Here is a 12,211-nt window from a genome sequence, read left to right on the forward strand (position 1 = left end):
TTTGTATATCAATTTCGAATGTTATATATGAATTAATAAATTTTATTTTAATTTTTTCACTATTAGAAAAGATCACAGGCAGCTTACGAAATCTTATATTACACCACCAGTTAAAATTCATTTTTTATTATTGAGAATTTTTGTTAAATATTTAATTGAATTATATATTGGTGATTATTACTCTTGCATGGATTTATATCTTATGTATGAATTAAATGTGTTGATGCATAATTTTTATAAGTGTAAAATATAGATTTCATTTTGTAAATATCAGTGATATTTTCTAGAAATATGGTGATAATAACAAGAAAGGTGGTGTGTATGAACATAAAATCAAATCATCACTTTTACACGAAAGATTAATGATACTTAGATAATAACTAACATAATTTGAACAACTTACCTTTCTGAATACTCATCACGGTGAGCATAACTTTGTACACTATCTTCTTCTATTAAAAATTTCATTTTTTGATAAAATGTTGCAGTAACGGCTGGCGGTTGCTTTCGCAAAAGTATATCCAGGGGGTCAGGAGCAGTGACACACATTATATTATCTTTGCATTCATCTTTGACGCAACATTCACTGTCGGCGCAATCAGTCAGACCATCTAAAGAAACATTCAAAAGACAATATTTTAATCATTAAATACATAATCAGATAAACAGTGTTTTGATCACAAAATTTATATCAGATTCAGTTAAAATTATAAGTAATATATTTATTACAAACTGATTTCGTTTATGATATAAAATATGTAATGCAAAATATGTCAACCAAAACTATGCTGACCTTTTTTGAGGAACATGGTGTTTAAAAAGAACTTAATATAAAGCAATTATTATTTACTTAAGTTATTTAAAAGCAACTAAATTAGAGTACTTTGATTTTAATGATTTTACAGAATATATAGGTTCTGTATTGCCTATGAAATTCGAAAATTTTAAACTTTCTAGTGGACAGTCTAGCAACAATTTCTAATGAATGAATAATTAATTCAGTTCAGAAATGGATACTTAATTTTACCCATACAGAAAGAGAAAACTAGTCTTAGTTTCAAGATTGTTTTGAATTATCTAATTCGAAAACTTTAGATATATAACAAAACAAAACAAAATAGTGAATAAAGTATCTAAATGAAAATAAACAAAAATCTGATAGTTGGGACGAACTTTATAAATCAAGACGCGGTGGTAATGATAAGTAATCCAATTAGAATTTATTGGAATGTTAAAATTACGTTTTTTTCCGTCTGTCTAACTAGCGGTATTCAAATAAATATAAGAGGACCTCTCATGTAAGAAAGGAAAAAATAATATCCGCATATACAAATACTAAATGTTTAGAAACTTCAAGCGAATTAGTTTATGTATAAATAATTTTCAATTTCTCATATTTAACGAATATTTTTCACGAATATCTTAAGATAAAACATTTCTCTATGAGAACATGAATATTCAGCGTATAGATGGCTAATAACCAATATTTATGACAGAAATAATAACGAGGTGTTTCACATCTGTTAGATAATACTATCATCTCATTTCGAAATACCTGTAATGAAAGTACTAGTAGTATGGAAACTTATTCCATTATGTGTTTACCTATTTCACTTTATAAGGGATTTTATCCTAAGGAAAGACAAAGCTATTGTTTTCTTTCGTAAATGCACTTTCTGCATACTAATTTTCTGCATTTCAGTTTTCATTTGAATAAGCAATAGCACAGCAAAATAAAATAGCGGTTCTAAGTTATTTGAGTTAAACGTTCGACGAATAAAGATTACTGACTTACAAAGGGAAAGCGAATCAGCGTAATATTAAAACATTGATTGATTTCGAAGTTTTAAATATAGAACTTTCTTCTTCAGCAGCAGAAGTGTAGATGACGAAAGGGAATCCTGAGCACACGCGATAACAATGAGAAGAAGGAAGATAAGCTACTTGCGCCATTTATTAATGAAACATGAAAGGAACTGCGAAATAATTTCCTTAAAAACTGAGAGTAAAGAAGGAGTGGAACTGGAATCGTTAACGGGAACTGAAAAATTTGTATTGATGTGAAACACCCCTAGAAAATTTAATTCGCAAAAGAAAAACGCTTTTTGAATAATTTTTGGCTCTAAAGGAAAATAAAATTTCTTTTTGACCAACAGGGAGGATTTGTGTTCCTTTTCCCCTAACATACGCCTCTTGTTACTTAGTGAGAAATTTTAAGGCTCTCTTAATTTCGCGTATGCTACTTAATGCACATTGGCAAGAAATTCTGTATACACACCAGGAGTTAAATCCGTAATGGGATCTTTAAGTACCGATATGGGAATTTTATTGACAGAAAAAAAAAACCCGAAAATTCAATTTCTGTAAAACGCGTGCAATTTTTAATCGATGGAAAGAACAGAATGACAACTGAATTCTTATAATCTCCTAAAACGAGAGAGTGCGACTTGATGTTACGAGATTAGAATTTTTTAACCGTTTGGTCAATAATATTAAGTGAAAAGCCTGTCTATAGCAGCTGCTTTTAGGTAGTTTAGTTCTTGATCAAGCGCCGACTTAAAGAAGCAAAGATGGAATGCAAGGAAAACTTAAAAATTTAATCCTTTTAAATTTTAATGATTTTACAGAATATATAGGTTCTGTATTGCCTATGAAATTCGAAAATTTTAAACTTTCTAGTGGATAGTCTAGCAACAATTTCTAATGAATGAATAATTAATTCAGTTCAGAAATGGATACTTAATTTTACCCATACAGAAAGAGAAAACTAGTCTTAGTTTCAAGATTGTTTTGAATTATCTAATTCGAAAACTTTAGATATATAACAAAACAAAACAAAATAGTGAATAAAGTATCTAAATGAAAATAAACAAAAATCTGATAGTTGGGACGAACTTTATAAATCAAGACGCGGTGGTAATGATAAGTAATCCAATTAGAATTTATTGGAATGTTAAAATTACGTTTTTTTCCGTCTGTCTAACTAGCGGTATTCAAATAAATATAAGAGGACCTCTCATGTAAGAAAGGAAAAAATAATACCCGCATATACAAATACTAAATGTTTAGAAACTTCAAGCGAATTAGTTTATGTATAAATAATTTTCAATTTCTCATATTTAACGAATATTTTTCACGAATATCTTAAGATAAAACATTTCTCTATGAGAACATGAATATTCAGCGTATAGATGGCTAATAACCAATATTTATGACAGAAATAATAACGAGGTGTTTCACATCTGTTAGATAATACTATCATCTCATTTCGAAATACCTGTAATGAAAGTAATTTCAGCTAATAAATGGATTTTCAATTCATTTGTCTTCATAACACAGACTAACCTATGGTGAACAATGTGTTCGAATTATCAAACAATATTTCGTTTTAGTTCTGTTTCTAAAGTCTTGCGTTTAAATTTATGCTTATATTTGTTTTCAAATATCTTGCTTAAAATAAATGGTTTGACAAACGGAGTCAATTATAGGAAATAAAATACTAGAAACTGTTAACTGGGTTCGAAGCATTTTCTTTCTGCATCGTTGTTATTCGTTCATTATTTTTGCTTAACGCATAAAATTCGGTTTACTATAAAGCAATCCGCTATAAAAGGAAAATTATAACAACCTATTGTAATTTAAATTTTACAGTAAGCATATATTGAAAACTCCGTCAATGTAAATAGAAAGAAAACATTCTTTTTGATTAAAAAAAAGACCTGCATTAAATCTTTCCTTGATGACACCAGATTATATTATAATTCAAATATAGGATAAAAGTAGAAACACTATATCACAAAAGGCGCAAGATCAACCGAGCAGATAAGCTCCGGTAATCCAGATAAGCTCTGAGCAGTGAACCTGTTGTTTACAAGTGTGTTTAGCGTAGTTTTCTTCATGTCTAATTTCTTATTCTCTTAGGCGATTATTTGCGAAAACGTCTCTTCCCTTACGAAGACAACCTGTACAGCGATTTCGTATTTGTCGAAAGAACATTCGAACTTTGATACGTTTTTAAAAGATGTATTAGTTCAAATATTTGCCTAAAACTTTATTTTTAATACTTAATTAATATTTTGTTATACTCTTTTAGTCTCCTCCAAGCCTCTGTGCATTGCTCTGAAAATCTTTGTTGTCACGCAAGCCATACGTTGAATAGCTGCTAAAGCTAACTTAAAAAATTACGATGCACAAAAGTACTTGATAGTCGAGGTAATATTTATTACAAACCATTGCCATATGGAATATACAATATATATTAATTATTAATATACATTTTAATTCTATTAGAAAACCGGGTGCAAATACTTATGTAGTGGGAGATTTTTTTAAAAGTTAAATCTTAAGAAATGCTTTAGACTTGCTGTCTGTTAAACTTTGGCAAAATTCGGCAAATGTACTAAATTTAATTAATAAAACGCAAATAATTAAAAACATTTCGTTTCCTAGGAAATAATCAAAATTCATATTAATAATTAAAAATTATATTTTTAATCTTAGCAGCGATGACGCAGATTTGACTTTTAAGTCCATTTTCGCCTATTTACTTACTTTCAGGTATAATATATATACACATCGCAGTTATTATACTGCATTAAATTAAACAAGAAGTTTAAAATAATAGGGAAAAGCATTCAATCCAAAATAAAAACATACGATCCAGAATTAGCTTATTGCATTTAACAGAGCTCCTTTTTGTATTTAATGGAAAGGGAATTGATCCAATTTACTGTTAACTATTTATAAAGTTAGAATATTTCTGTCAATAACTTATAAAATTCAAATCAACGGATTCTCTGTACTTTTATGCAGAGATCTTATTTCAGAATAAAACAGTATGTATTTTCATTTTCTTAAAAAAATTTTTTGCTATATTATTATATTAAACAGAGAGAGGTGAATATTCAACAACGTGCTTCTACAGATATAAATTTTTCAGACGTTCGAGATTCATTGGACGTTTCGTAGGCTGCACGCGTACTTCTACTTACGGTGTAGCTGACGAATACTGTAAAATTCATGAATATTGCATGCATTTTTGCAATATTCTTAGAGTGGCTCACGGAGAGAGAGATAAAATTTCACATCTGAGACCGACATCGAAGTGTTAAAATGATACTAGCGGACATTTTAAGGGGTGATGCACTGATCTAAGGCCGTTGCTATCACATTTTCTTATAAAAACAACCAAAAAGTGCTCTTATGTCCTATCAGATAATATTTGCAACAATATTAGTTCAGTTTTAAAACTGTCATTTTATTCTAGGGAAATTATATGCATCTGCGATAAGGATTTAAAGATGAGAATGGATAACTTAACAACTATGAATGAGAAACTACTCAGATAAACACTGAATATGAATGAGATTACTATTTAGATAGTCTTATTACAAGAGATCACTACCAGGAATGGTATCAATTTTTATAATTTTGTTTGTTTTAATAAATATTTGTAAAATAAATATTTGTTTAATCAAAGTAAGCAGCTATTTTTATTCTTGATAATTTAATAAATTAAATTATTGCTAACATACAATAAATTTGAATCATAATTTTATTTCCTTTAAAAAAATGCTGGATAATTGGTTAAACACGACTTTTATCTGACAGAAATGTAAATTTATTCATTATAATAAAGAGGTTATGTTTATATTAGTGCGTGTTATAATTTTCTCTCGTATAAAATCTATTTAATTTGTTTATAAGCAGAAAATTCACATGCACATTTAATTCGCATTCGTTTTGCATACTTACCAACCTAAAGAATAAAAGGAAAAATTTGAATGAGAACTTTAAAAACTATTACCATATGTAGGTAGCAATTATTTCGTATTTGCGTTAAGTTTTAAAGTGAAATCTATACTTGAAAATATTATTCACAGTCCGTGACTTCAATCTTCTATATAAGAAGTCTTTTTTTCTCTTAAAGAAAACTTTTTTAAACATATACTTTACATATACAGCCTAGTACCTGAAAGTATATTAAGTTATTAAGGCATATTTACTAACAGTAATTTACACAAAAAATATTTTATTTATCCTTATCTAATAATATTTAGATTAATAAATTATCTGCTCCGTAAAACGTATTCAAATTATATATCTCATTCCGTACTTTCTCTTCTCTTTTAATTTAATGGTTAAAATGCAGTTTTAAAAACCTGAAGACTATGTGTAACGTATAGTATATGTGAGGCTACCTTAAAATTAATGCCAATATTTTACATAATAATTTAAGCTAAATTTTTACCACAATTAAATTAAAGCTAATACGACAAAATAAACAAAAATAATTAAATATTTTAGAAACTTCATGCGTATAAATATTAATAAATATTATAATATTCGTAAAACGTGAAGCAGTGATGTTATATAGGTAGCTTAAGTAAACAAGAAATGAGAGATTGTATGAAAAAAAAGTATACATTTTTCAAGGGATTAAAGAAGCATCGTTTACAATGTTCTGTATTTAAAACTCTAAGAAATGCAGTTTGGTACTATTCTAAAAAATTGATGATCATGTTCCATTAAAAATATTATTTATGTTAGCTAATTTATAATCTATGAAGAAGATAAGAGATTAGTTCACAAACAATAATTCATAATCTTCGTTTCAATTTCTTCTTCAACCCGGAAATAAAAAGGATTATAATTATTACGTTATGAAAGAGATATCTAATAAATTATAATATTCACGAAGAAATATGGAAAACTCTGCTGTTTAAGCTGTGACAAAATATTCTGTTTAGAGAAAACTAACTTAACACTGATTTCGAAACAGAAATTTCAATCATGGAATTTTACTATAAATGTTTCGTAAATATCATTAAACATCGGAAGAAACATTTAATGCTTTCGTTGATCTGTTCTATTGACGGATGTTTAGAGGCATTTACAAAACAGTTTTATTACACGACAAGCATGCGAATAAATTAACCGGTATGAATAATGCTATCTAACGTGACATCGGAATCTTACATGAGTTTACTTAGTATTTTCATTTAAATACTTATAAATATGTAAAATAATTAGTGATAATTATATGAGTTAAAACGTTTTAATATTAATGCAACTAAAAATTTATAATAGCGAAATATTAACGCAACAAATTCATGAAGACCTGATTAAAAATCACATTATTTTTTCTTAAAAGTAACACATTTTTTCTGAATTTCATTCAGCCAGTTATTCTTCCTCATATTAGAAAATCCTACTTGGAATTCATAAAGGTGACAGAGTGGTAAACTTACTGAATCTTGGTAGTTCGACCTGGAATCGAATCCCGGCTGCTTATACATCAGCGGTTCTCAACCTTTTGACTAAAGCGTACAATCTGAACAAAAATTGAAAACTTTTAGTACCACCACTATAAAGTGCTATTACCAAAACCACTCTTGAACAAAGCTCAGATCGCATAAATTTACGAGTGTTAGAGAAAAAATTCAATCAGGATGTTGGGGTTTTAATTTTTAAATTTAATAGTTAAAAATATTTCGCTTCCTTGCGTACCACCTATTTTTCTCTTGCGTACCACCGGTTGAGAACCCCTGTTATATGACTCGTAACTAGTCTTAAGGCTAATCGCGGTATTTGAAAATCTCTTTGCTTCGTTTGATTGATGCAGTTTATGTGTGACTGCATTTTATCACACATTAATGAGGACAAAATCTCTACGTTAACTTTAAAAATGCATCTAACGTTGATGAAATGTCCAGGTTGCTATTAAGAAAATACTGAACGATGCACACAAAACTGCTAGCACGGGGACTTCAAACTAAAATTAAATTAATAATTCACAGGCATAAAATACAAAAATGAAAATTTTAGCTTTTAGAATCTATTACTAGAATTACTGGAAAAAAGGTTTACTGTAAAAAAGGGTGGGACTTTTTTTTAATCTTTACTTAAATCTGTGTCTAAAGTTTCAAGTTTTCCTGAGAATAAGGTATGACTAAAGGGAAAATTGCAACTGGTTTGACGTTTAAAATGCCATTTTTTATTTTGAACAGGAGCAATTCTTCAGAAATACTGTTGCTTTTTTTTTTTTTTTTGACGCTAGTTGTTTCGTTATTTTCTTCCTCCACGTTCGTACAGAGTTCGTAGATTTGGAGTGAATAACGACGACACTTGATGAAGTATCGAAACACACTTTATTTATCAATATTAATCAGGGCAGCTCCAAAACACTTTTACAGTTGTCGAAGATCTACTATAAACACGCTGGAACAATCAACGACACAGCCTTCATACTGTCATGCACTGCAAAGCACCAGAGTGCAGATCCCGACTCTGTTAGGTCGTTCCTGGAACTCCACGTACTCTCGAGACTCCCCATGCTACAACTCGCGATGCACTCGATTACACGCAGAGCACAGCTCCCGACTCTTCGGTCAGTGCACTAACCGCGATACACTAAGATACTTTTCGACGCACTCGACGACCAACTCGGCGCTAGACTTCGAGACACTCGTCCAATGACTGACTATCAGCTCGCTGGACGAGGCACACTCACTAAATGACTGCGGACCAGCGGGGTTTACATAGCTTTTGGATTGTGTTCGAGAACATTCTGGGCTAAACCGGTAAGAATTCGTTCCAGAAGATTCTCCATCTGTCCATGGCATATCGTCAATTTTGTCGACAAATATGGCAACGCTGCCATCCCTTACCATTTTATGGCAACCCTAAAACTGCTTTGCGGGGAAGCCATCTTACCGCGTCTGTACATTTCGTAACAATAAAATTTTGCTTAATAGTACAACACTAGAAGTGCTAAATACGCCCCAAAATTTCTATAAACGTATCTTAATTTTAGAGAAGAAGAAAAAGAATCTTCGTGAAGAAACGCGATTTTCCCAGGCAGCAGCAAATGAAAACGTAATGGGTAACAATTGCAGTAATGTTTATAAAATCGAAAAGTCTTTTTTTAATTCTGACCTGCCGATTGTGCAAAAGTCTACAACAATGCAGATGCCTTGAAGGAGGTATAGCTTTAATTGAAAATTAAGAATTTAATCGTGTAGCGTCAACTTGTTCCAATAAAAATTAATTTGTTAGTAACTTTCCATCACATATTTATATTTTACATGCTCAAACATACATTGAAAGCTTTACAAAAATCTATCTAATATTATTAGTTATCGTTATCGAAGTTAAAATTAATATTGCCTCAAATAGCGTTATTGCTTTAGGGTTAATTATGAAAAATCATTTTCATATTGAAAAATCCTTTTCATATGATACAATCTCTTAATGTCTTATCAATAGGACATTCTTGCATTATTTCTTGGCGATGCAAAAATGTTGAGATTTTATGGAAGAAGTAAGTGAAAAATGTCGAAATATTATAGATAAAGATATATCTTGTTTAATATGATTAATTCATCTGTAAATTCATTCATAATAAGTGAACTTATTTTAAACGAACACAACATAATTAGCATAAAATAATTTGTATTCACCATGATAGAAAAGTACCAAGTTTTGCTATTAGTTTGCTATTCCTTCTTTACGTACTTCCTCTATGCTGTGGTTCTAATCATGTAACAATGAGAAGCACATTCCCTTAGCTGCTAACATAACATAATCATTATTCTTCTCTTTCCATTTTGCCTTTTTTTTATGAATCTAGATCCCTCATTACAATGCGCCTGTTATTGTTGTTGCTTATGCTCAATTTTTTGACGTAGTCAACCCAAGCCCACAGGGGACGGGTCAGAAGGTCTCCCACTCCTCTCCTCTTCCACCAAAGCACGCGAGAGGACTTTCGACTCGCCGCATATTTAGAGAGCCGCCATGCCGCACCGACATTATACATTTATAAACATCTATGCCTTCTCCGGGATTCGAACCCGGGCCCTTCGGCACGGCAGTCAGCGACGCTAACAACTATACCGGTTCGTGGTATAAGTGGAAACATGTCCGGCTTACGATAGGAGATCTGGAGCTTGAATCCTAAAGAAGGCATCCATGATTGTTTCATGTTCCCTGTTCCAAAATGCACGTGACTATAGCAGGTCTTTCTCTTTTCCATACCAGGAGATAGAAAGTAAAACCTCATGAGATACCTGAATTAAATAAAAATAAACTGGAAATAGCTGATTAAAAACAAACGTTAGCCCGTGCGCCTTTGCTGATTTATTGACTTGACCATTCAATCTTAGAAATCTTTCCTATAGTATTGCCACAGCCCCTGGATTGCAGTAAGAGTAAATTCGCACCGTCGCTGCATACCAGTCGTAAAATATTAGTATATAGATAAATTATCATTTCCTTCATTCATGTAAAATGTACAATTTTCGAAATGCATGTAAACAGGTACACAATGAAGAAAGATGAACACTTTCTTAGATTTATATGTAACGCTTTTTTGAAATATAAATTCAAATTGTTTGACACAATTAGACTTAAATGTATTCCTTTTTCGAAACATGCATGTCAATTTTTTTACAGAATTTATTTGAAGAAGCGAAAATTTACTATTAATAGCTTTGTTTCAAATGAAATTGTTTCTTGCCCAAATTCAAACTTACATTTATTTATAACTTGAAAATAAGTCAACATCAATAATGATTTGAGACGAATGAAAAAACAACTTTTTTTGAAATCGATTTTATCCTTTTGCAAAAATGGTATTAAAGCAAGTATTACTTAAATTAAAAATACGTCTAATATTTAAATATTTCAATGAAAAAAAAACATAATTTTTCAGAAAATATAGGATTTTTAAGTTAAGGAAAAGGACTCAAAACCGAAAGTCATAAATGTAATAAATAATGCACTCCTTTCTTCGTGCATGACCATTTTAAAGTGATCTCGTTAATATAATACTGTAAAAAGATACATTACAGACGTCTCTTGTATAAAATATGCAGTTATTTATTTTAGATCAATGTGCTTTACTCTAACACGTTAGCAAAGTTTACATTTTCACATAATACAAACACACGCCTGTATCTGTGAGTGGCAAGCGCTAACTGTTAAATTTTCGTCAATAAAGAATACACGCCATATTTAATAACGATTCAAAACGAAACTTTAAATGAATTTACCTTTTTATATCATAATACTAATAACCATTGCAGAAATTTCTGTTCTATATTTCCCTTACAGTAGTTTGCCATCAATTGTAATTTAATCAATTATTAATTTAAGGGAAAATTTATTTTACAGATCACAAAATATATAGTACGTGTAATCAAGAATGCGAAATGAAAAAATATGAAATCAAGAATGTCTATTTCAATCTATAGAGCTATAGTATATGCTAATACGCTTAACAATTCTACACTCAAATCGCCTAATTAGAATTTCAATTCTTATAATAATATTTCTCTTTATAAATTGAAAAGATTAGAACTTTTAGAAAATTAAACACAACTGCCAAGAGAAGGTCGCTTAAAATTCAGAAGCATCTCAATTTCCAAACGACCCCTATCATAGTAACTCACTTCCACCTACGTATATAGCATGCATATAGCATGCAAATCAGCTATATATGTGCTCACTATCCACTTGACTTAGTTACCGTACTCCTACGATCCATTATTCATCAACTGTAAGGATGTGAGCAAGGCTCGCGGAAGGGTTAATACATATATCAGCTTGGAGCATGTTAAATGCGCCCTATTCCTAAGGGTTTAAACTTGGAGTCAGCACTGCACTTTCCCAAGACATGTCGCAGGCGGTTTTCTAAGTGGCTGGATGCGTGAGTTGCAGGGAAATCGCTTTCATGCAGTTACGCGCGAAAATAAAATATTTCATGGATGGCTCATGCTATCGGGGTCTTAATTCTTTCAATATTTTTATCACTCATATTTTCAATATTATTTATTCAGTTTGAAGTTTCGCAATACGATTGATTCATGGGGAAATTTTATGGCCTTTACTCGATCACCTGATTTGAATTCACTTATCACGTAGTACTAGAACGAAGTCTTCCTCTTCTTATGGTTTCCGAAAACAGACTTTTTCTTCCCATCATATACTTTTGAACGAAACAAGTGCACAATCACGCATACGTCCCTGCAGTAATGTTAAAAATACCCAGATGTTATTCCTAAAATGATAGTCTGTTTCCTAATTCTAATGCCAACAATAGAAATTTAAATTTTGCGATCAAAGTAAAAAATATGAAAAAATGAATATATTTTAGGAAATAAATTATAAATCGTTGTGAAATGCATTTCTTCCTTACCACAATGTGAAACCA

General features: G+C 30.5%; 1 protein-coding gene across 2 annotated transcripts in view; it reads right to left on the reverse strand.

Moving 5' to 3' along the window:
* Window positions 1-12,211, reverse strand: part of LOC118183119 (teneurin-a-like) — a 1,514,249-nt gene that overhangs the window by 322,939 nt on the left and 1,179,099 nt on the right. For both annotated transcript variants that reach the window (XM_085820731.1, XM_085820730.1), the window contains exon 17: window positions 404-611. In XM_085820731.1, the coding sequence (XP_085676857.1) occupies window positions 404-611 (208 nt within the window). The remainder of the gene's footprint in view (window positions 1-403; window positions 612-12,211) is intronic.

This window comes from Stegodyphus dumicola, chromosome 7, assembly GCF_044657685.1.
Source record: "Stegodyphus dumicola isolate Sdum_Otavi_A_Nest chromosome 7, ASM4465768v1".
NCBI classification, from domain to species: domain Eukaryota; kingdom Metazoa; phylum Arthropoda; class Arachnida; order Araneae; family Eresidae; genus Stegodyphus; species Stegodyphus dumicola.